This window comes from Epinephelus lanceolatus, chromosome 14, assembly GCF_041903045.1.
Source record: "Epinephelus lanceolatus isolate andai-2023 chromosome 14, ASM4190304v1, whole genome shotgun sequence".
NCBI lineage: Eukaryota > Metazoa > Chordata > Actinopteri > Perciformes > Serranidae > Epinephelus > Epinephelus lanceolatus.
The window spans coordinates 13,676,854-13,703,705 of NC_135747.1; the positions used below are offsets into that span (position 1 = coordinate 13,676,854).

Consider the following 26,852-nt stretch of genomic DNA (forward strand, 5'->3'; position numbering starts at 1 on the left):
CATGATATTAGTAATAAAGCTTTGATTATTTAAGCAAAGAACTAAGGCTTCATGGTGCTTTCACCAATAAACTGCAATAAGCCTGTCTTTGCATTAAGGCCTCAGTCTTTCTTTCATTACTTTACTTTCCACTAATTTAAGATACTGCTTCAGTTTCTTGTCCATGACAGAAACAAGTCATTAACAATACAAAATACATTTCAGTGCATACACACACACACACACACACACACCCCATACACAGTTGCAGGCACACATCCATAAACTTACACAAACACCAGCAGTGTCCTTGAAGTGTTGTTTGGTTTAAGCAGCCCTCTAAATAGACAATTCAGAGGACAATACTTTACCTATGGGAGACATTCCGGTGTACTTTTCTATGCACAAGGACAATACTCAGACATTTATATTCCTGTGGCGAACAAGTAAGTGCTACTGAGTAAGCGTGTCTATGAATAATATGGGACCAAAGGGGAGCCCGTCTCCTGACTGGGTGAGTGATGGTACCCAGTGAGTAAAGTACCTAACATGGTCGAGTTGTACAGCAACTGGCTCAAAGTTAAACTGTTGTGTTAAAGTTGGCAAAAAATAAAACCCACAAAAAACGTAACTTGCCATTTTGTGCAGTTCTTTTGGACGTGTAAACCTGGTAATCAAACTTTGGTGCAGACTAAATAACCTGACTGAGACTGCCTGTCAAAGAGTCTCAGTTTGCATCCAGTCAGACTCAGGTGTTGTTAGTCTGTGGTCTGAAAGCAGACTATTTTGTGATATTAAAAAGATTTCAAAAGCTTACAGGTGAAATGTAAATAATTTTGTAACCACTGTAGCATCTATGTGCATCAACACCCACTGTAAGTGAGTGATTTTTTTCCCTTGATCAATCAGTCATTCAAAAGCCTGTTATGCATTCAGAAAACTCTAATGTGTATCCCCAGTTTACAGCAAAAATCTATTTCGGAGCTATAAAACATCTTGATTCACTCCCCCTGGGAACTGGCTACCACAGCACCTTAGAAGCTGAGTTTGGGGCGTGTAACAGTAAGGAGGTAGAGAAACATAATGAGTACTGCTGTAGTAAAGAGGTTTTGAGTAAACACAGGTAACAGTGTGATGAGGGGAGATATTCAGCAACTCGTGGCTAGCACACAGAGAAGACTGCCACTGAGTTCAGACATGCGCACAAGGAAAAACACTGGACTAGATACAACACTTACAGGCAAGTGATACTAAATGTTAACACATGTACACACTCCAACACATTACTCCTTTTCCTGTCTGCAGATACAGAATTTCCTATGGGGCTCAAGGTTGCATGCATAAGTGTGTGTGTGGTGTAACTTCCTGGCAGCCATTGAGGAAACATCAGTCAATAAGAGCGGAAAGAGACACAAAGGGAAAAGAGGCAAAAAAAAAAAAAAAAAAAAAAAAGAATAAAATACAGTAAGAAGGAAAAAAATGAACCAAAGGCATGACTGATGGGTGGAGAGGAGACGAGCAAAATAGGCCAAATGAAAAGTGGTGGTCTTATGATATTAGAAGAAGAATTAAAATTGTTGTAATTCTGTTTGTGCTAGCGTGGATGGATATGTGTGCAGAGGAGAGACACCTCAAAGCTACAGGAAAAAATGAGAGTTAATAGTTGTAGATGATAGGAATGAGAGGATAGAAAAGTTGCCTTGGAGCACTCTTCAACAACCCCCATATATATATATATCCGCTGTAACACTTTTATATCAGATCATATCATCATATAATTTTTTTTAAGGTCTACAAGGACAAAAAGTTGTTGTTTTTTTCCCAGGTATTTAGAGGCCCTGACACACCAAGCCAATGGTCGGTCCGTTGGTCAGCATCTGTTGCCATAGTTGGTGCAGTGTATCCCGCACCGTTGCCCCTCAATAGTCCCCATCATCCCCCATTGGCCCCTGTCAGCTTTTCTTTGGCCAATTCAGCATGTTGAATCAGCTACAGTGATAGTGATGGCAACAGTGAGGGTAACAGCAATGGCAATGACAATGTCGACAGCAATGGCGACGGCAACTGCATCAGTGACGACAGAGCCTGCCATTGAGCTGAACTGCTGGCTGTTCAGCTTAGCGCACTGGACGAGAAACTGAAGTGAGGAAAGTAAACAAAGAGCTAAAGTCAAGAGGGAGTGAGATCAAAACAAACATTGAGCAAAGTGTCAGCTCAGGCAGGACATGATGTCAAACTAAGCTCACATCCCAGCTACATCAGCTGAACTCAAACAGCCCAATCAACTGATGGAGCAGCTGATTGATAAAAGGGAGTCAGCTGATAGATCTTTCTACGCAACCAATTGGCAAATCTCATTCAGGGCACCCTATTTAAACTGCTCTGGCAGTTTCCATGTAGGTGCATGGAAGGGCAGACAGGTGTGCTCTCTGCCTTATGGCTTCCCACGCAGGCGCATGAAAGAGGCTTTCTGCACAGGCCTGAGGAAAGGCAGAGAGGCCCCAGAAGAGAGCCATTCCGCCAAATATAATACTGCAAAAGGAAATAAAGTTCTCTTTCGACGTAAGTGTTCCTGACTGAAATGTTACAAAAGGTAAGATTATTTTTCTTTAACCCCTGAGCTCTTTATCAGAAATGTGTCTTGATGGTTTATGTTATTCTTCACTGGCACACAGTGCTTCTTCCAGTTTTCCTTTTTTGAATAACAATTCAGACGACTGCTGTCTTCTGGTGTGGAGAGTTATTTCCTCTTACACAGGCGCAGAATGTATGTGCTGGTTGGCCGTTGGCTATAGTCTTTGTGTGTTCATGTGCAACTTTTTGGCCAAGACATGGTGCTGTCAGGCGACGCAGCAGGGGGCCTTCATCATCACTAGTTCTCTGAAGTCAGTTTGGTGTGCCTGAGCCTTCAATGGGACATATGTTGCAAACCATCTCTTATGTAAGAAGGGAGATCAAAACCAGCAGGTATGACTCCATTGGCAGGTGCTTACTTGTTTTGTTTTCACATACACTGGGGGATGAGACGACCAGATTACACATACTGTATATGATGTTGGAAACATGCAAATCCACTGTGAATGTTTCAGTCCTCCACAAGCAGCGAAAACTTATGTTAAGCTGCTAGCCAAGTGGTGTTCAGTGTGATTTTTTATGTATTGGTGGGCTCAGATTCAGTCCTGTCAGACTGTTATAAGAGGGGATGTATCAACATTTCGTGAAGTTCTGTTTACTGTGTCAGTGTTTGCCATCGTTTGTTATGATGATCACTATTCTACTGACGGCTGATCTCCTAAAAAATTCCCAAGCCAGAATGTAACTATGTTCTGTGGTGTTAATATGACAACCAGCAACCATGCTGTCATGCCGTTAGCTATGTCAATAACTGCACAGTAAACAATGTTTTCATATAGTGATTTTTATATTTATTTCTTTATTTAAATGTGGTCAAATCTTGCGGCTCCCTGAGGTGCCTTGAGGACGGGTCGAGCTCCCACTTTGGGAACCACTGCCTGAGAGAACATCTTTCAGAAAACAGGATGGGTAAAGAGCTACAGATATACTGCACAACAAATGTGAAAGCAGAAGGAAAATATTTCAATGAGGAAAATGAGTCATTATCTTGAAGAGCAAACAGCAGCAGGCTGAGAGGAAATAACAAGAAATTCAGAAACATTATATTTTTGGCACATGTAGCTGGAAAAAGTATGAAGAGAACTATAATTTGCATCAGTGCATGCATAGCAGTTAATCATGCAAAGTCGGAGTAAAGGAAAAAGCATGGAAAAATAGAAGGAAAATGAATAAAATAAGTGTTTATTAATCACACTGTGTTAAAATTCAGCATTAACAATGTGCCAATGAAAGACTGGCACAAAATATTACCAATGTCAACTTACAGATTTACAGTGGGCTCATTTGATTCAATCAGAATGGAGTTCTATAAAACGTTACATGATTGCTTGGTAGAACATTATTGGACAGGGAAGTGCACCATTTTTCAGATTGTTCAGAAAAGCCCTCAATTACATTTGTGGTTAATGTCTATAAAGAAAAGCCTTCCTATAGGTTGCTGAGCTGTGCATCATCCAGGCAAGCCTGTTGATTGGACCAAAAATTGCAAAATTAGAGTGAGTTGAAAATATGAAAACAAAAACTGGTGATGCTAATGTGTGTCCGGCTCTCTTTCTCACTGCCTTGTTAGAAAAAAGTAGTAGGAAACCGTTGCCAATCAACCGCAAACTCTTAACATTGGCTGACAATACATAGCATCGTGATTGGTTCTTACCATCTCTCGAGGCAGGAACATGTCCTCCTGCCGTAGGACCACAAGACACACACTCTCTCCCTGTCGTGTGCTGCGCAGCATACACACCAACTCCTCTTGGCCCACACCTGTGATATCCACACCGTTGACCTAAACACATACACACACAATCAGCATAACTGCCATTTTGCCTTGTTAACCTTATGTTTTTTCAATGTCTCACACCTTTTGTAGTTTAATAAAATGCTCAATGCCGGATTATAGTAATAAAATGAGCATATGCCCCTTTTTTTTAAATGCATGAGTTGTATAACAATCAGCTGTCTTGTACCTCAAGTATGCGGTCTCCAGACTGCAGGCGTCCGTCTTTGACAGCGGCTCCACGTGCCAGAATGTTTTTGACTAGAATAGGGCCTGGACCATGCACTGAAGAATCTCTGGTTACTACAGTAAAACCAAGACCTTCAGGACCTAAACATACAAACAGAGATATGTGATAGAGAATTGAGAGGTGAGGTGGAATATACAAGCATCAGTAACACTCCCGGGCCTTTCTCCACACACAAAAATCCTGTATAGCTGTGTACTCCCTGTCTCTAAATTTGTCTTCCACAGGCTTCAAAAGTTAAAAAAAAATCTCCTATCCATCCTCCCACACACACACATCTTAAACTAGTTCTGAGATGTTCAACACATTGTTGTTGACTCAGCTCCTGACTACATATTGTAAGTATGATAACTTAAAGCCTTAGGAGACTGTGTGTGTGTGTGTGTGTGTGTGTGTGTATCACTTTAAACCCTTTAGCTATAGCTGGTGCTACAGTATCTGCAGGTGTGAAGGTTTTTTAAAAATGGGTTCAGGTTTGGGGCATGGAGGAGGAAAATAAAAGGAAGGGATGAGGAAAAGGTAAAAGAGGGATGAGTGTAACACAGCGGAAACGGGAGTGAATGTTCTGGAAAGAGACGTGATGAAGATTAAAATAGTAATCAGTCGAAAACACGTGTGCACGCACGCAAACATGCATGCATGAACAAAAAAAAGACCACACACGGACAGAGAGACTAGTTGTGTGTTTTATAGACCTCATTTAGTGTGGTCTCTTTAGCAGAGCCAAGTCAGCAGTTTGGTCCAGTATGAATTCATATCAGCAGAAATGAACAGATCAATAAAGACTTAATAGACCCTGAAGAGAGGGAATCAGGAAGATGGAGAGAGAAAGGGTGAGAGGAAGGAGAGTCAGCCAGAGAACAGAGAAAGGAGGCTTTATAGAAATAAGCACAATTTTGGGCCAACAGCAAGAGGGGAAAAAAGAGGGTCAAGTATATACTTAAAAAGAACGCAAGAAATAAAGAGGGTTAATGATGCACATTGAGGAACCCTATAGAAAATCTAAATGATATATAAAATGTTACCATTTGCACACATACAGAGTGAAAAGAGTGTGTATCGTTCTTTTAAAGATAACTGAATTTTGAATATGTAAGCGTTGAAAACGAACAGAGTGAATTCAAATAACTGCATTAGAAGATGAAATACTGTATGAGAGGTGAGTTTTCTGAAATATTTCCACTGGTCATTTAAGTCACCAAGTAACATTTACGCAACACTACTGATCTGAAACCTCTCCGAAAAGACGCCCCTCTTTGTATGAGTGAGGCTCTGCCCAATAGCCAGGTGATCCTCACCTTTCTTAAGATCGATCCTCAGTCTTCGTCCTCCTCTCTTATTGGTCACCAAGCTGGAGAGGGCAGGACTTTTCTTATGGAGGGGGCTCTCACTCCTCCCCTTGGGTGTCTAGGTGGAGAATGTGGAACATTTAGGTATATTTTACAGCACAAAAACACAATAAAAAGTAAGGCTACAAGATAGGTTTTCAATAGCAGCTTGGTGTTTTAATTACCCCATTTTGTCACATTCTTCTTGTACCATTTTTAAACCCTCTAAACTCTGTGAGTTGTTGACTGAAGCACTTTTATTCATGAGACATTAGAAAAACTTTGAGAGGAGTGATACAGTATTTGCTAAAGCAACGTAATAGCCTGTTACATACAAGTGAAAATAAGTCATTTTTAACATCCTCCTCATTTTAGGCATTGCTTATAGGGTGAAAAAGGTCAAATGTGTCTTTCATGTCTGAAAATGATCCAGACACACAAATACAAATTCAAAATGAAGTATTGTAAGATGCCATCAAAGCTGTGTTGTGCCAAACCAGAAACACATGTTGAGCCCTGCCAGGAGTTTATGAAAGTGTTCTCCATCGTCATCATTACAGAATCACAGATAAACTTTTTTTCTCCAATAAAATAAGGTGATAATCAGCTGTTGCTAAGTAACTGTTGCCTCTAGTGCCAGCTGTTTTTCAAATATAAGCCCTGTCCCCATGGTGATGGTGACGACACATTTACATGTGTTTAAATAAGTAAGACATAATAATTCTCTGAATAAGGCGAGAATCAACTAAGAATAATGAGGGATTGACACTGTTTCTACAAACTGAACATATCCACACAGAAATCATCATCATCAAAGTCATAAAAGAAGGCTGAAATAAAGAAACAGTGCAATGGAAAGGCTGAAAATAATTGCCTTGGTTAATATTTTGGCCCAAAAACGTAATATTATGGCATTTAATGCCTTCAAATAATTCTAAATTGCAGTTGATGAAAACCGCAGAGTTGTTGGAAGGAGAAAGGCTCGGGGAGGCTTGTATGTTTGGCTTATATGTCCTCTGAGAAAGTTGTACAAGAAGCTGTTATTTAGCTGTGTCAGGAACACTGGAGGCAAACAACTTTTAACTGAATCTGTTTCTTGCTGTTAAAACTCGGTGTGGTAACGTAGGATAATTTGAATGTTTACACAATGAGTTGCTTGTTTCTTGATATTCAAAGTAAAAACACTGTCTTTTACCTCCCTCTTCCTGTCCAGTCAGGCAATATTTTGGTATCTACAATGTCTCGGATATCACAGGTCAACTTGGAGCAGAGATACTTACACCTACAGCCGGTTCCATAGTGGCAGCTTCCTCCGCCAGTCTCATGGCTGGATTCTCAGGGGGCTTAAACACGGGTTTGGCTTTAATAGGTGGAGGTGGCTCTTTGGTCTTGGGGATTCGGGGGCTGCCGTCAGGACCGGCACTGCTGCCAAACAGCTGACCAATCAGACTCTTCTCATAGCGTTCTCTGTTGGAAGAGGGAACTACTTCCAAGCGGACCACTGGGGAGCGCATTGCCTGACGGAACAGTTCCTGGGCTCTGGGAGGGAACAGGGTAGGGAGGGAGGGAAGAAGAGACAGGGAAGTGTGGTAGAGAAAGAGACACAGAGAAGTCAATGATTGGTGCAGGGGAGGAAAGGAAACAGTAGAGAAAATTTTGCTTGACAAGTGGTGAAGTTTTAAGTAAAGTTTGATAATATGCATTCTTCATATGGCACGCATTTACCATTAAAACTAATCATGCCATTAATCACAATTGCATACAGTGTGTGGTTATCAATCTCTGACAAGCACAGTAATTATCAAAGGATGTATAACTCAAAAGAAAGAAAATAACAGATGCACAGTAAAATCTGATTACAAATGGCAAATTTAAAAAGTAATTATTATAAATGGGGTGTTCAGTTTTCAAAAATTGTAAGACAGAAAAAACTGCAACACACTGTATCATATCTCAGGCTCATATATCTTTACTAAACTGATTTCAAGTGATCGTCGATTCAAAGACTGATGAGTACCACTGTAATTAACCATTGTTGGGCATCATTGGCAATCATTTTACAAATAAATCCAACTGATTATCTCTTAAATGTCAGAAATAATGACAGCAGTCAATAATCATATTTTAAATTCACAGCACTATAAAATATAAAAGTAGAAAATCTGTATGTTTGAGAGGCTGAAAACAAGCTGCCGACTACAGCTGGACAAGGTACATTTCGTGATTAAGATGTTGAGTTTGAGTTCTCAGCAAGCCAGATTGTGTTTTTTTTCTTTTGATTTGTGTACATGTGGGGTCAGTAGTAACTGTGAAAGCATGGTGTGATATGTTTGTTTTGTTGTCATGCTAAAAGCTTTGATTTGTTTAGTATGTGAAGCAGTGTACATCTTGCAAGACTTTCACGAAATCTGATGATAAAGTGAAACCAAATTGGATCAAATCAAATAGATTGAATCAAACACAGCATGAGCACTCAAAACACTTGGACCGAGTCCACAATTATACAAATATTTTTTTAAATGTAGTTTTTTCTCTCTGTTTTGGCCTTTTGTCCACATGCAAACTGCTTTTTAGGTCACTGAAAATTAACTTTTTGTAAAACTCCTTCTAGGATGAAGATGTTTTGAAACTCAGTTTTCAGTGCTGTCTTGTAGACAGGGAAAACTGAATTTTGTGTGTGTGTGTGTGTGTGTGTGCGTGTGTGTGTGTGTGTGTGGGGGGGGGGGGGGGGGGGGGGGGGAATCAACATGGCTTTAGCATTATGGTTTTATCACTGGCTGTTGGTTTGGCAAGCTTTGGTTCTTCTGTGTTTTTTTTTATTATTGTATTTTTTTTTTAAAAAGTACTTGTGTGGGTATTTTTATTTTCTTTGAGAACGAAGGAGGACATAAAAGGTTTTCAAAAAGACCTGTGTACGTGTGGTTTTGGCCTAAAAATTTCCTAGTACTGTATAAATCTGAAAAATCATGCATTAACATATTATTAATTGTAGATCTTTATCACCTAAGTTGCATTATACTGTATATCAATATCTAAATCACTTAACTTCCATCTATTTCTATTTTCCCACTTGTCAGTGATTACTTCTGGTGGGTGACTGTGTCTGCCACTGAGTATTTGTCTTCATTGAGCAACGAGATGAACTGAAAGCGGGACAGAACAGGAGATGCAACCCAGAACAATGACACCTGTACAGTACAGCCGGCCATTATAATCTCATGAGCTATGAAAGAGATCATTTTGCAGAGAATTAGTTTATATCAGATTATGCTAAGTAAATTAGGGGGACCATTGTGTCAGAGGCGATCGGTGCACACCATCATTCACCTCAGATAACCGACAGAGAAAATCCAGTTTATTTAAATTCTATTAAATTACCCTCCTTTTATTTCCCGCCTACATTATTATTAGGGGTATAATTATCATGAAGATTCTGAAACTAAAGACTATGTTTAGAAAGTCATGTATGAAGAATATATGTACAGTTTTTAATAATCAGATAAGCAATAACAGTACTTTAAAATGTTATATTAATAAAACAGGAAGACTTACAACATAAAGCTGGTGATAAAATGGCATTGTGAGGAAGTTCCTATCCTTATTAACCAATGAATCACCACAGGAAGTCAACTTTGTATGTCAAGTATATGCACTGAACATTTATAACCAACTGAATTTGCTTCTTATCCTCTATGTATTATAAAGATAGTCATTCAGCCTTTTTAAGACTGAGGCTTCCAGCTAATGCACCTCTTAAGTCTTACTGCATGTCTCTAAACACCACCTGTGAATACAGTGATGTTGGGCGTTAAAGAGGTTAAAATGTAAAAAGCTCTGTTTTAATTTAATCCACCAAACTCCAGGAGCAGACAAACAAATTGAGAAATTCCAATAAATAATAAATTAACTGGTAAAAAATACTTATTTGTGTGTAAAAATGATCAATTTGCTTGTATAAAGTATAAGAAATTATACCCCTTTTGCATGCCAGTGATAATATTATTCTCAAAGAGCCAACTTCTATAAATGGTGCACTAAGTAAGAATGGTTTATAAGTAAGTGTGAGCATGTGTGTTTAGCAATGGGTGGTCATCTCCTCTTCGCTCGACTCAGACAGATTTGCATACTTTAACCATTAGAAGCACCAGGCAGTCTGAGCAAGTGCTTGTGCCACACCTTGCTCAATGACACCTGTAGTGATTTCCATTGTATTAAGACCACAATACAGTACAATGAAACTAGATGAGAAAGCTGTGTGTGGTGATGTGTGTGTATAGGGACCACTGTGCACAGATGATATCATTATTGTTCCTGATTGGACAATGTGTACAGGCACATTTGTGTAAAAGAGACATTCTGAACAAGCAGGCCACCTCAATACAGCTGCCAAGCTGGGACAATGGAGGTTTGTAAGTGTGTGTGTGAGCGTGTGTGTACATGGCACTCACAGGGATCAGTGGACTTTCAGTGGCCTACTTACACATATTTCTCTGGACCAAGCAACACATCTCAATACACCTGCCATGACAGAACAATACTGGCAAGAGTGTATGTGTGTGTGTGTGTGTGTGTGTGTGTGTGAGATCACGCTCAATCCTGTCAGTGTTAAGAAAGGGCCTGTCTATATCACAAACAAGGTTAAAAAACATTTTTTTACATCTGCATTTGTTCACATGTATATGGATATGTGTTTTAAGTTGAGTGTATACAAAAACTGCCTGTGTGTGTACTGGTGTTTGTGAGTGAGTACACTCTGGACTACACACCGGTCTTTGAACAATAGGTGCAAACCCCTCCGGTGATAATCCGTTTACCTACAGTACAGCATAAAATACCTCTCATATAATCTCATTACCACACTATACACTGGACAAGGACTATTGTGTGGACTGTATAGACATTGTAATGTGCTGTAATCATTATAACATCCGCATCAGTCCTTGTAATCTGCAGCAATCTCTTTTACAGGTGTGTCTTTTGTCATTTTAATGCTCTGTAATCATGTTACATTATCAGATAGTCTCATGTTAATGTACTTCTTTTCAGGTGCTTCAGTGGTACACTAAGCAAACTACTGTGAAACATCTGGCCTCCAATGAATCTTGAACAAATCTTTCCTTAGAGGAATGAGGTGGAACGCACAGACACACAAAGGCCGGCTCTTACAGACATGCACACACACACACACATAGATAAATTTGTAAGCAATGCTCTTCAAACATCTGCCAAGTGTCTTTTCTGCTGTTCTCTGTGATGGCAGAGCAACAGTGATATAAGCCGTCTGACAATGGGAAGGGAGACAAGACACACAGAGGCAAAGACAGCAGGGAAACAGGAAGAAAAGACGGGCCAGGCCAGACTTCAAAAGGTTTTAGACATGAAATGCATCTACTCGTACACACACTTAGGGCTCCATTTTTACCTTCTGATAATGTTATGTAGGGGACACATCTTTTCATTTGCATTTATGTACAATCTGAAAGCTCAACTCTACATTTAAAAGGACAGATCACCTACATCACATATTTATGTGTGTCATATATTGCATGGTAGCAATGCAGACAATATAAATATGTATAAGCGTTGGAAAATTAAACAAAAATGTTTATATTCCTTTAAAACTGGGTGAACTGACCCTTTAAATATACAGGGTTAGCTCTCTACATTAACCTAAAATCATTGCTAGATTATACACTGTACGATGTTCCTGATTACATAAGTATGAATTTTGTATGCATTCATTTTATCAGAAAAGCGTGTGAGAATTCCAGCACCATGTTGTTATGTGATATTCATTCTGTTCTCTAATATCCTTGGGACGTGCTTTTGCAGCTATTAAACTCATTTCAGATGCATTTTCCACCTCCTCCGTCCAACCCACATTAACTGTGTTGCACTCACTGGCTGAATGTCTTGTCCATGAGGTCGGTGTTGTTGATCATGACGATGCATTCGTCCTCTTGAAACAAGCCCTCCTTTCTTGAGCGACTCTCCTCCTCCACTCCACGAATGTACAGACCAAGAGACCTGACAAAAGGGGGAGCAAGGAGAGGAAGATTGAGATATGGTCACATCACTTCTGCAGTTTTTTCTTTAAACCTTGCACACACAAATGCATGCATACACAAGCACATTCTTAGGGTGACTTTCAGTGTGCATCCCAGAGGACTCGTGTGTTTGATGGGGTAGCCCACTGAGACCATCCATATGGTTTACTTAGACACGGCTTTGTCAGACACACCCCCCCAACTGCCTGTTCGTGTACCGTTCTAGATCTCTATCAGTGCTTATATGATCCACCTTTAACTGATAAAAGCCAACCTGGGAGCACAGTGAGAGCAGAGTAACAAAGACATGACAGGCACATAAAGCGAGCAGACGTGTAGATCAACACATGATAAAGGGACAGATTCAAATGAACAGGCAGCCAGTAACATGCTAGTATAGACTGACAGACCACTTCAGTGCCCCTAACGTCAGCCTTTGCCCCACCAAAACACAGCTTAACAAAGCAGAGGTGATCACACTGACACCCAGAAGACTTCAGCTGCGAGAGGATGAAACTGGGTTAAGAGGTGAATGGGATGATGGTAAATGGTGGAAAAAGATGAGAGAGAGAGAGAGAGAGAGAGAGAGAGAGAGAGAGAGAGAGAGAGAGAGAGGAATTTAAGGAGGAGATTGGCAGGGTCAGGTGAGTCATGAGAACAGCAATAAAAGCTCATCCTGCTTTCCTTTAGGAAATCCCCATCCACTGTCTGACTGTCACACACCCAAAGAAAAGCCACGCATAGCTGTGCAATTTTTCTTCCTTTTCTTCTTTTTTCCATTGTGTGTGTGTGTGTGTGTGTGTGTGTGTGTGTGTGTTTGTGCGGTTGTCATGTGTGTACTGCAGCACCAGGGTCCAGAATTCCCCACAAATGCAGAAGAGGATTGGGAGAATATCATTCTAGGGTGTACTGTAGCTGGTAAACAGTCAAGACTTCTTGAGGTTAACTGGCAGAATTAGGACTTATGGGTATCTGTTCTGTGTGCATGCATTTTTGTACCTGTGTGTTTATGCGTGCACACAACTCACCGTCCACTGAGTGATGAGCTGTAAGGAACCACATGGATTCCCAGGGGACTGTCCTCTCCCTGGATTTCCACTGTTCTGGTCAGGCTACACACACATACACATGCACGCCACAAAAATCAAATCAGTGGAAGAAAAAAGAGATGCATTATATTAGTATATGAAAATACAATACAGTTACAAGTTCTGTGACAGTAAAACAAAGCACAGCTCTGATTTAGCACAACTATTGGGAAACAAAATTGCTGCCATTAGGCATTTTCAGACCGAAGGAACTTAATCATAGTTCTAAAACCCCCCTCTGCTGTCGTGTTAGCACTGCAAGAACTAGAAATCATAGTAGTCCTTAGAACGCCATATTGAGGCATTTTTAGCTCCTATTTCAGGGTAGATACTCTCACAGCAAAAGAGGAGCCATAAGTAATGTAAGTCTACGGTGATTGGTCCAGACACAAATGCAGCACTGGCAACTGCCATTTTTAAAACCTGTTGGTCAGCTGTCATCAACAGACAACACAAAACACAAACAGCAGCTTATAATGAGAAAAATGGAGGAAATGGACAAGTGGACTGATGTATGCACTCAGCACATATTGACAGAGTAAATTCAACACAATTTTGTGTAGTCCAAGCAAAAGTGACAGTGCTAAACCAACTGCTGACCAGCTTGCAGTATCTTACTTCAGTGTTCCTATTGGCAGTGCAAATGCAAACACAGAAAAGCCCTTGTTGGTATGTAGTTCTCAAGGGAACTCCCCAGTGGGTAGTTCCTCTCAGGGAGTCCTCAGAACTGTCTGATCTGAAAACGCCTAACAATGGACAAGAGGAGTGAATATAAACAGACCTGCTGTAGACTTCAAAAATGTACTATTCTGTTGTAATCATGGAAAGTGTTGGTCCCAGGATGAAGTCAAATCAAGACACAGATCCAAGGCATATTAAAGAACTCTGTTGATTTACTTCAGTTGTAGGTACTGTGCAAATGAGCTATTCATAAAAAAAATAAACAATGTTGAGAACCTTTATGTTTTGAATCCCACCAATGCATTAAGTTGCCAAGTCCTGTGGGAACTCTGTTAATCACCTAACACCAGCCTATCTCCTCTTTTTAGTGTTTGTTTTCAGAGACACTCTGCATAATGATTACCCAGCCAGGGACACATCTGTGACACAAGCTAACATTAACCAGAAAACACACAATACAAACCTGAAAACATGTAATGAATCCTCAATCATACACACATACACAGAACATAAAACATGATGTGGAGACAAAGTCAAGTAAGAAGGGACCATAAAACAGAGAAGGCAAGGTCTCACACACAAACACTCAGAAAATGATAAAAACACTCCTGAAAATCTGTCTCCTGAGGAAAAGTTTGAAGAGTGCTATCCTAGATTGACACATCACTTTCCATGGATGCATTCATTGTGCTAAAAATATATTTTTTGTCAATGTTAATCCATGTCTGTGTGCACCCAGCCCTTAGAGAAGGGAATGCCGACACTCTATTCAAAGTCAACAAAACTGCAGACTGCTCTGTCTGTGTGTGTGCGTGCTTATGTTTGTCAAAACTTTTTTTGTGCCATTCATCTCTATGGGTTTCTTCCTCTCTTTCAATCTCTCAGTGTCTGTGTCTAGTTTGGATTATTCAAGTGTGTGTCTGTTTTACATTCTGTCTGTGTTTTAATGTGTGCGTGTTGAAGTCTTTGTTTGTTTGATTAGTTTATCTATCAGAGCACAGCCATTAATCCTCCCCTGACCTTCTCCCTGCTCCCTGTGTGTGTGTGTGTGTGTGTGTGTGTGTGTGTGTGTGTGTGCGTGTGTGCGTGTGTGTGCGTGTGTGTTTTGTAAGCGAGTTTGTCTGAACTTTTTTTGTTTTGTACCCTTTAGTTCTACCCTCCTCTCTCTCTGTCTGTGTCTCTAACTCTGTCTGCTCGTTTTGTCTCCCTCTCTCTCTCTCTAGACCATCCATCCATCCCTAAACCCCCATGAACTGATAGCAGTACAGATGCTGATAAACTCCACAGAGGAGGGTGGTTGATGATGGTGGGTGGCAACAGGGGAGAGATGTAAAGTTCAAAAACAAGTTCTCCCTGGCTCTTTGTCTCTGCCCCTCTCTCTCCTTCACACACACACTCACACATAAAGCTGATGCTGCCTCATAGTCACTCAGCAAATTTGAGTTAATCCAGACAATAGGAAACAAGGGACTGCACAAGAAAGGAAGGCAAAGGCAGAGGAAAGATGGCAGAGGGAGCGTAAAAAGTAGGAAAGGATATATGGAGAAAGGGTAGGAAGGCAAGGATGTAGGAAGGGACAGAGAAAGTGATGTTATTAGTAGAGACGAAGGTGAAAGGGATTAAGAGAATGATGGTAGTGGATAGGTAAAAAGATGAAGTAACACGAAAAACTACAGACAAGTAAGACTACAGTTTTGTCCGAATACCAAACATGTTTTGAGTATATTGGATTCACAATGAAAAAGTGGCAAAATTAAGTTTACTAAAAAATGTCAGCATGCATACTGCCTGCAATGCGGCTGACAGCTGCAAATGAAATTAATTTGTGTGTAGTGGTGGAAAATATGACTACATTTTTGGGAAGAAAATTTGCTTTGTTTTTCTGAAGTTTAATTTATATTTTGACTGATGTGCAACAGTAGCAGTATTGCATCATTTCCTGTTAGTGTGAGCAGTTAAGTATGCTGATTGCTTGTAAACTCTAAAGATTAGTTTAGAGTATACTGTATAGTTAGTATCTGCTATGGATTTCGGACACAGTGTAAGAGCTAGCAACTCTCTGAGGCCAATCTCAGAAACCATTGGCTATCAGTCCGACGACAATGGAAGCAACCGACAATAATCAGGAGATATGGTGTAGCCAGCAGATGTCCAGGCCAAATTGTCCTCTTCCGTGCACCGGTCATTTCGGGTAATCTCTTAAAAAGATTTCTGCATATGAATTCAGATACATTTTTTAAAAAGCTGATATAAAGCTTAACTGTTGTCAGACAATAGCCGATGGGTTCCAAGATTGCATTTCGGCTAATTTTTTTCCACATCTCTTCATGGACTGTTCAAATATGACGGATCAATAATACTTGGACTACAAACGGAAAACATAACACTACCGATACCAAAATCTGGTCCCACTGTCTAAAGACTCCAAAAACATATGCAGATATCCGTAAACAGAGATTACTTAAAGGCTGTGCTTGGGTGCAGTGGTACACTGAGCTAAATGCAAATGCCAGCATGACAACATGCTCACAATGACAATGCTACATGCTCATGCTCAGCATCTTGGTTGAATGGGAAAATTTTCCAATTAGCAGTGATGTGGGCGCAGACATTTTTCATTTCATTCACATTTCAAGTGTTTGTAGTGGTCTCTGTGGTCGTCATTGGACTACGGTGGCCTGTGGCTCAGAGTCAACTCACTGAGATGAGGAAATCAATTCACCAGTCTGTAAACTCTCCTCCTGCTGACTTCTGTTTGCTGGCTAGTCATTGTTTTCAAGGGGAAACATCAGTAAACATCAAGGAAAAGATGGAGATGTTTGGACAGCGCCATCTCTTTTCAGAGCAGAGGACTCTAGCTAAAACGCGGAAGGAGAAGTGTGCTTTACAGGGAATAACAACTAGTGTGACCGGGAATGTGATATATGGCTTGTTCCTGCTTGCTCTGATCCACAAGAGGAATAAACACTCTAGATCAAGCCATTCAGAGGCAGCTATAGAGCAGAGTTGCTGCCCGTGTTCAGATGGAGCTACTATGTGGCCATCTTGCTGAGGTCCAGATGTGTAAACAAACTACAGCGTATGCCCCCAGTGAAGCAACAAATGGAGCCAATCAGAGTCTGGAGCACACTGCACAACACCACAATCAACGTCACCAAAGACATCAATGAATTCCCTGAGACTGCGGTGGATTTGATTTGTAAAACAACAGAAGCAACTCTACTGAAAATTACAGTTCAATCATTTCACAACCAGCAACCATGGATGACCAGAACCATCCAGGATGCCATGCACACACACACACTACAGCCCGTCGGGAAACATGGACAATTACAAAGCAGCAGCCTACAATCAAAGAAAAGGCAAAAAAGACTAAACTCTAAGGCAAGTTAAAAAGCTGACAGGATAGCATTTCTCTAAAGTTGTACCTTGTATGATATCATATGACAAATAAATAACAGATTGAGTCAAAGTACAAAGTACTAATAAAGTTAATTTCATTGGTTTTGGTCATAACTAAAGTATCTGAAAGAGAACCCCCCTTAAATTAAGAATTCCATTATGTTATTTCCATGGCCTTGGAAAGTTCAACCACTGTATATGAAAATGAGATACTCTCCCTCTCTCAAAGCCAGAAACCAAAGAAGTAAGTCCCAAAGTTGTGATGTCATAGGGTATTAAGTCTGCAGCTGCTCCATAGACAATGAATGGGAGCCTAATTTTATGGACCCACTGCAGGTTTCTTTCTTTTCATACTCAAATGAGCTTTATTACATTGTAGTGATCTCAGTTGGGGAACAGAAAATGTACCCATATACTCAGAACATTCCCCTGGGTGCTCTCAGTGTCATCTTGAACATCTTTCCTTTTCACTCTCTATAGAGAAGCTCCAGACTTTTTACTGTACCCTATATGACATCGCAAATTAGGACTCTAGGTTTTGGATTTGGGAAAGAGTTGTTCATGTTTCTAGTATTTTTGGACTGCCTTAGACCATAGGAATAACATATATGAATTCCAAAAATGGGCTCCCTTTTCAAGTCAGGGGAAGATCAGTGTCATTAGGAAACATCATCTGGTAACCATGAATGTCTGAACCAAAATTGGTGCCATTCCATCAAGCACATGCTGAGATATTTCCCTGGGCAACTGAAAAGTGTGACCCAATGGTGGCACTAGATAAAAAGTCAGATGATCAACAAAATCATTAGGATTCATCCTCTTTGGACCAAAAATATTAGCAGAGAATTTTATGTTAATCCATCCAACAGTTGTGATATCTCAGTCTGGACCAAGGTGGTGAAAACACTGACCAACAATGCCACTCCTGGATTCAGACCAGTATCATGGCTAAAACTCACATGGGGCAAACAGGAAGAGAAAAGAGGAAGAAACAGAGAGAAAAAGGGAAAAGAAGGTAGGAAGCGAGGGAGGTCTGCAAGCAAGATATGGTGAAATGAAGGGAGGAGGAGGCAGTGAATTAATTAGACCAGGCTAATGAATAGCATTAATATGAGAGGAAAAATAACATCCACCCCTCCCTCTATCCCTTCCTGCTGTTGTGCCTCTGATCTCTAACACTCCCAGTAGAACAGACACACACATACACACACACACGCACACACACACACACACGAGTACTTGAGATCCATTTGCGTTTCCTTTTTTTAAATTTTTTTGTGTGAGATGTTTGACAGGCTGCATCACTGCAAAAAATGAAGTGGGGGTGAGAGAGAAACAAAATGGGTGAGACTTGAGAAAAGAGAGGGAGCGCAATGAGAGAACAAGAGACAGAGGAAAAAGAGCCAAACACACAGAGAGGGAGCGAAGCGGAGAGAGATGAAGAGAGCAGGTGTTCTCTTTATCCACCTGCCACTTCACTGATCCTCGCTATGAAAGACAGAAACACAGAGGAGAAATAACAAAAAAGGAGGATGTGCATTACCAAACCACTCTCTTCCTCTCAGTGCATTTCACCCTCTCAACCCTCTTCTTATTTGTCACCTCCCTTTCCCTCTTTCTCTCCTTTACTCTCTAGGCTTGTCTTCAAAGTGCAGAGCGCCACAGATGTAGGGAGTAAAGAGGATGAAAAGCAGTAAAAATGTATAATACTGCTAAAGGTTAATGTATGCAAATACACAAATAAACCCATCACAAGAGAAATTAAAAACACTAAATAGTAGTTCTTTGATGAATGAATGAGTACACAGCTTCATAAAAATAATAATCAAGTGTAGGTATACTACATAAATCTTCTCCTGTAAACACTGAGAGTATTTTATTAAAAGGCTATTAGCCATTGTGTGAAACGTAGGGGTAGGGAAAAATCAATATAGCACAGTATCGTGATTTTTTGCATGGCAATATTGTTTCAATACACAGATGCCAAGTACTAATTTTTATATTATATAAATTAATAACACTGCAAATACAAATTAAACTTTTGGTAGCCTACTGGAATGATAAAATTACTTGATTTATCAGTCCAAACAATCACAATTTGCTTAAATAAAAATGACTAAAGTGAGATTAACAGACTGAAAACTTTATCTTGTCCTTATAAGATAAAGTTATAAGATAAAACAGACATGGAGACATAATTTGCTGTCATAAGAAAGGTAATGAATTGCGATATATGTTATTGCATTACTCAGAATATCTCCAAAACTTTGAATTCACAATAATATTGCATTGTGAGTTAAGTATGATGACAATATTGTATCATGGGGCCTCTGCTGATTCCCACCCCTGATAAAGTGTAATGAAATGAATAGAGAAAAGTAATAGTGAAACACTAAAGACTAGAGACTTTGCCTAAAGTTGCTGCATCATACTGTATCATACATATCACACATCAGCATACATATCTTTCCTACTGTACTGTAAATATGAAAAGAAAAACTTAAGAAGGTGGAAGAAGAGAAAAATACAGATAAAAAGGAACAAAGGCAGAAACTGCAGTAAAGAAACAAAAGAATACAGGAAAGGAAGCAAGTGATGGATAAATTGGTACATGAATAGATACAGACCTGAATATCTCAAGCCCATCAGGACAGGAACCGTCACTGATGATGAATAGAAGTGTTAAGTCCCAAAATAATAAACTCTGCTAACCCCGGAAAACCCCTTTCACAGTTTGTCTTGTGCATCCAATGAAACCTATTTACCTTTTCACCTCCAAGCTTCATAAACTCCTCCAATACCTTGCCTTATTTCACAAAGAAATATAGTATGATGGCAATGCTATTTCAATAAAGCAATTTACAGTAAATCTGTTTCCCTGTATAAAAAGCACATTTTGATTCAAAGGTAATGAGTTTTCTGGTGACCGTGCTGTGTGGTTAAAATTATGATGAGCCATTACTGTTTTTATAGGTGTAGCTTCACAGTCAAAGGCCCATGCACGCTCACACACAAACACACACACACACACAGGGAGGACCACAATGTGCATACAAACATACACAGCAGCAGAGGCTCATATACAGCCACACAAACACAAACACACACACAAACACACATACCCTAGTATTCATTCATTTAAAGTATGCGTTGCTGTTCCAATATTTATGGCTGCGTTCCTCGACTCATTTTGGACTTTTTTGCAATTTCAAGGATCGTTTCCCCGACGACCACAAAAACCATTACATCACTTTTACATTACTCACGGCTGAGATGGTTTATGTGCGAGTGTGTGTGTACATGAGATGATTTGTGCAATAAAAAAAAAGTTCTTGAGAAGATGAAACAAATATGCACGTCTTAAATAATGACCTTTATATGCACTTCATTGAACTGCATAGTACCAGAAGTAAAATAAAAACAATATTATCTGATACATTTCCACTCAGCTGTTCATATTTAGTTACTTTGACCAGAAATTTCTTCTCATCATTATTTCAGGTGTTAGGGCTGTGTGTCAGTCATGCAATGTCATAATTTGATCGTGACATAACTTCTAAGATGCACAAGAAAATTCAGTTACTGCTAAGACCTTGCATGGAGGGTTATTGTGTGTAGTGCATGATGAATATGAGTGTATTAAAGTGTGTGCATGTAGTTGTGCTTGCTACATAGTGTTGCTCAAAACCTTCCTTTAACCAACAAAGTGAGGACATTTTTGGAAAGTAAGGACATTTTGGCCTCAAAGCATTATGTCAATAAGGGTCCTCAAAGATAGCAGTACAAGAATACGCATGCGTGACTGATGTGATCTCTGTGCACTGTGGGTACAGCTGCTATGGAGAAAGGCTACAATAGCTAAGGCTGAGGTCAGACATTATTCTCTCCACACAGCCTTTTCATGAGTCTCTCTCCCTACATGTCCTCTTTACAGGTTAACATATTATTTTGTTTTAGCATCTCTGAGTTAACTGTGGATTAATTGCACACCTATACTGACCTGCTGATTTCAAAAACACAGAGTAATACACTTTCCATTAACGGGGGTCGAGGTTGTCAGACAGAGGGGCACATTGATCAATGACGTAACAGCTACTTTCTCAAATTTACAACTGACACGTTCACTGCCTTGGTTTCATATTAGTCATGCTACTGCAAAGACTGGCCTTGCTTTGGTTGTGTGGATACACTGGTTTTGTATGTTTATTGGAAGACAACTCTGTTTTTATTCAGCCTCAGAGACCTTTGGATAACATCGAGTAAATGACGAACATTAAAATTACATTTAGTTTTTTTTCTCTTGTGTGGGGGCCACAAATGGAAAAATCCATTGGATCAGGACATAATGTTTTTGGGGTCACATCACAATTATTAACATTATATATGTTATGTAATCATTTATTTATTTTGCAACATTTATTTGTGACACGGATAAAATCACAGCAGAGTCCAGCAGGGAAAAACACTCACACGATAAGAAATACAATCAGCATTTTATCCACATTATCTAAATGGTAAACTAAAAAAAAAAAATCTGCAAAATTACGTACTGCAAGGCTACTTCCTGGTTCAACATCCATATTTAAGTTAGTTGTATACACATAAGATGGGTGATTGTATGGAGTTAGATTTGTCTCATTAATACCTGTAAATGCACAGAGGGTGATCTACAAATACTTCTTGATCGGCACATGTTTCATGATTATGTGTGTGAACAGATCGACAATCTGTGTGTAAATGTGTAATCTGTAAATATAAAACACATTCCACAAATACAAAAAATATCTGTGAATACATTAAATTAATTTGCAAATAAATGAAAAGCATTTGTGAATATCTTCCTAACATTTACAACTTTCCAACAGGCATTTGTGAACTCAGTTTTTATTTGTGAATCGAAAAAACATTTGTGGATCTCAGTTCTACGCGTGTGGATTTGCTTTTTACACACACGGATTTTTGAGACAAAATTTCCGCCGGTCTGAACGAAAATGCACTCGTATCACTCGGCCATCTTCGGATAGCACGTGATCACCCAGCTGATGACGTCATTTCCGCATGTGAAAGTAAGAGCACGCAGTCTTTCTATGAGCTGTTTTTTGTTGTTGTTTTTTAATAATAATCAGCGATAAGTAACGTGCATTCATTGTTTTATGTTAATGTCATACAGTGAGTATCAGTGTGTGTTTATTTGTTCTATGTATCTGGCACACACTTTTGTATACATTTCTGTTTGAGTATGAAAGGCACGGTGGCTTGGCTGCTTCTTCAGTTGGCAGTTATCAGCCAACTCATCCTTTATATTTTTCATTTCTTCTTTCGAGTAGGATTAAAGTTACGAAGAGTGAGTCACAAACGGACTCACTCTTAGAGCCAGCCTCAAGGGGCCATTTAAAGAACTGCAGTTTTTACCACATACGTGTTGGCTTCATTATCCAGCCCCTGAGGTAGCTGCTTGGGTTAAATACTGGAGGAAAATGTGGATACTGAAGTAATATGCAAGGGCAACCTTAAGTGAAGCTAGGATTACGCTAACATGGAAAAAGGAACCCCGGAATTTATGGATTGGTTCTGGACATCATACATCTGAACCTGAGTAAAGCCTTATTCATAAACCGATTCACTGGAGCCTGGTATGTTGTTTGCTACATGTATGGTAACGATCTGTACTCACTTTGTGTTAGAATATGTGAGCCCAACACACTGGCAAAATAAGCACACACACACATGCTTACAAAGCCCACAGGAGACATAGGGCATTCTGCACCCATACCACTTCATTAGGCAGCCCTCATTAGTGTATGCATGTGTGTTCTGTGTTCAGTTGTGTCTGCCTGTTAAAAAAAAAATAGTTGCAAGCGTGTTTGTAGCTGTTTATTTTTGAAGCCATGTGTGCGTGGCAGTCTACACATGCCTATGTGCATTCTGGGAGTGTGAGAGTGTGTGTGTATGACCCTGACCCTGTTTTTGCAGTCTTTTGTAGTGGGCTAATGATGGGGCTTCTTTACACTAACTATATCTGTAAGGGCCTTGATCTGGATTAGGATACAGCTTTAATGAAGGGAAAGTAGGACACAAACACACACATAACCATCAACAAACATGAATGTAGACAAATACGCAAATGCAGAAGCTATCTTCATGACTACATAACATAAACAGGTGGACGACAGTACAACAACTACAAACACACTGACCTGCCATTGAAGGTGTGTTTGCCTTGAGGTCGGTCTACCCCTGCTGGCCTCTCCACAGCAGGACTGGCTGCCTGCAGGGAAAACACACAGAGAACCTTCCTTTTACTGTCAGTTGGAGACAATAAAAAGAGCAAAACAACAACAACAGCGCTTTCAATCTGTCAAAAGTGGAAGACTTCATCGCTGGACAAATGAAAAAAAAGAGCACTATCGAGGATTTTCAGAGACATGCAGATGGATTAACTGATAAATCTCTTAAATGAACAAAAAGCTGTAAACTAGTGAATAAGTGGAGGCATTAAGAAACTCCCCATGTTTTGATTTTCGCTTTTAATAAGCTACACCCAAAATGAAAGCCGAAGCTCAACAAGTAAGTCTTTGCAATTTGAAAGACAGGGGAGCACATAAAGGGAATGGATGAATTGATGAGTGAAGTGATGAGTGAAGGAGCTGCTAAACTGATGGATGGATGATGTAAAAATACCAATTAATATGTGAAGGCAAGACGACAGTGTTGTCAAGCAGCAATAAATAATGCTGTCAATGGGCATGGCAACCAAGAGAAAGAGAGAGAGAGAGGTGTGAGAAAGAGGACTTCAAATGTGAGCCAAGGGAGCTGTAATAATTACTTAATACAAAGACCAAGGGCTTGCATTAAGTGTGTATGTGTGTGTGTGTGTCTGTGTAAGGGACACATAGAGGTGAGCTCCACAGGGATGAGGTTACATGCCCAATAGAAAAGGGTTGATGAATCATCTTCACATGTGACAGTGTCTGTGTGTACACATTCTTGTGTGGATGACTGCATGTATGTGTTTTTGCAACAACCTATCACTCCTATCACTGAGTCCTCAGAGTTAACACTGTTTAATGAATATCTGTGCAGTTTAATACAATCACACAAAACAGCCCTGCAACAAATCCCACCTTTATAAAGGTTTGTAGACACTTTTTGGACATTCATTCTTTTCAATTTTTGGACACTGTACAGGAGAAGTATTGATTTAATTGGCCTATAGGGACCCAAAGTCCTGACGTCACCTCCAGGCCAGCTGCCTCTCTACTAGCTTCTGTATTTCAAAGCAAAATCATTGAGGATGCTTCTATCTTTTTGAAAATTTAAAATGCATTCCTGGGATTAAATATCCATGTTTTAAAATAAGATTTATTTTTTTTAGCACACAAAAACGTACTGCTTTTTTTAGCTGTGGTCTATTAGCTAGGTCTACACCATTAAGCTCTCTGTCCTACTACGGTCACAGCCATGTTAAAGGGGAACTACGTCTATTTCCAAAAATATGTACATTATTTCTATGGTCTAAGATCATTTAAAAATATAAGTAAACATGAACAATTCTCTCCCAAATCCAAAAGGTAGAGTGCTAAAACTTGTATTTGTTATGTCATAAGGTATAAAGTCTGGAGCTGCTCCATAGACAATGAATGGGGAGAAATGTTAAAGATGACACTGAGACTACCCAGGGAGAAATTTTGATATCAAGGTACTTTTTCTGTTTCAAACCTGAGAACACTACAATAAAATAAAGCTCATCTAGGTGCTAAAAAGAGAACAAACATCCTGTGGTTCCACAAAATCAGGCTCCCATTCAATGTCTATGGAGCAGCTCCTGACTTTATACCCTATGAAATCACAAGTTTTAGACTTACTTCATTGGTTTCTGGGTTTGAGAGAGAGTAACTCATGTTCACCGATATTGATTAAACTTCTAGGCCATGGAAATGAAATATTTGAATTCTTAATTTAGGTGGAGTTAAAGCCCAAAACACTGGACTTGCTGGTCTGGGGCTCTGCAGCTGAAAAAAGAAATATTACATACGCAACAATATTGCTTGAGATATACCATATTTTACTATGCAAAATCCTATGCATTAGGATGTTATTAGCAGAGCTATTGAGTTTTGTTGACAGTGTTTTCAAAGAATGTGTGCTATATTTAAAAATTATTACCATGTTGATGAAAAAGACATAGTAAAATACATTTGTTAATAAAAGCAAACCTTATATTTGTCACAGAGCTACAGTCTCCCCGACCTCTGATTTCAGTTTCTTTTATTTCTAAATTAAAGCCAATTTAAATTGAATGTAACACACTTACTGTACTGCATTTTTGGCAGGAATTGCACCATATACATAAACTGACCTTTTCTTGAGCACCGTTATCAGAACATCTGGCAAAATAACTGGAATTACCATTCAGTTCAAAGCTGCGCATGTGTGCATGCTCATACGAGCATGTGGATATCTGACTTCAGGCGTGCAGGTGTTTGTGTGAGCATATGCAGACAAACACACACAGGTCAATAAGGTTCAATGTTAGTAGTAGGCACTAATGGACTCTCAACATGACCTTTCACCTCTGACCCCTCACCCTATTGCCATATGACCTACACCACCTGTCGGGGAATCAGAGAGGGAAGGAAAGACAGAAAGAGCTGAGAGCGAAACAGAGGAGTGATGAGAGAAAAGAGAGAGCTGACGAGATTCAGATTAGGTCAAGAAACAATAGCTGAAGACGTGAAGAAATAAAGCCAATGAGAAGAAGTGAATGAAGGTAAGATGAGACTTAACAATGAATGGCACACTGCAGATACTGTAACCATATGTTTAGGGTTTGGTGGTTTGGAAATCAATTAGTCTGGCCTAGCTGCAGATGTTGTCATGTGAGCTTAATTACGAACACGATGACAGGTAACATTAATTATCCTAACCTCTTTGTCATAACAACAGCCACTCATACATTAATTGGAAAGTCTTTGGTGCTTAATTGTATGTCTCATTTAATAACTGCATGTAGAAATAGTCTCCCTCTTTCTCTCTTTGGAAGAATGACACATTAATTAAAAAGGCCAGCAACGTATGTTACTTATCAAAGGGTAATTTACAACAAGTAAATGAATCTGAACAAATAAATGTGTCTCGTTATTCATGTTAACCTTACGAGGTCACAGATAATATAGCAAAATATACATTTGTTGAATGGTAAAGTAAGAGTAGACTTTCTCTAAGTCATTTATTTAATTACATTATACTAATTAGATTCATCTAGTCATCTGAATACTTCCAGCAATTACATGTACTTTACATTGCTTTTATTTTAATGAACTGCTGCAAAATTCATTGAAAAATGAAAAACAAAAACCCTTCATATGGATATGTTTCAAGGTTGATCAGCTCTGTCATGAGTTTCAGTAATTACTAACTATATTGCCTCAAAAGTAAAGACCGGATGCTTTATTGAGAAGAAATCAAAAATACACATAGTAAATGACAAAGATTTATTACATCGAGGACAACTGTAGGGAATAAATTAATACATTAGTCTGCCGACCTTGGACATCACAATCGATGCTTGTGAGCATTAGTGGCCCTCCAAAAACTGGAGAATAGAGAAGCAGAATTTCCATTTTAACTCAATGACGGATAATCCTACCTTGAATAACTACACTTATAATA

At 39.5% G+C, this 26,852-nt stretch overlaps 1 protein-coding gene across 7 annotated transcripts in view; it reads right to left on the reverse strand.

Moving 5' to 3' along the window:
* Nucleotides 1-26,852, reverse strand: part of LOC117251034 (partitioning defective 3 homolog B-like) — a 266,671-nt gene that overhangs the window by 164,417 nt on the left and 75,402 nt on the right. For all 7 annotated transcript variants that reach the window (XM_033616998.2, XM_078174376.1, XM_033617001.2 and 4 more), the window contains 7 exons: nucleotides 23,378-23,448; nucleotides 13,038-13,121; nucleotides 11,864-11,989; nucleotides 7,243-7,501; nucleotides 5,933-6,041; nucleotides 4,578-4,717; nucleotides 4,268-4,396 (listed from right to left, as the gene is read on the reverse strand). In XM_033616998.2, the coding sequence (XP_033472889.1) occupies nucleotides 4,268-4,396; nucleotides 4,578-4,717; nucleotides 5,933-6,041; nucleotides 7,243-7,501; nucleotides 11,864-11,989; nucleotides 13,038-13,121; nucleotides 23,378-23,448 (918 nt within the window). The remainder of the gene's footprint in view (nucleotides 1-4,267; nucleotides 4,397-4,577; nucleotides 4,718-5,932; nucleotides 6,042-7,242; nucleotides 7,502-11,863; nucleotides 11,990-13,037; nucleotides 13,122-23,377; nucleotides 23,449-26,852) is intronic.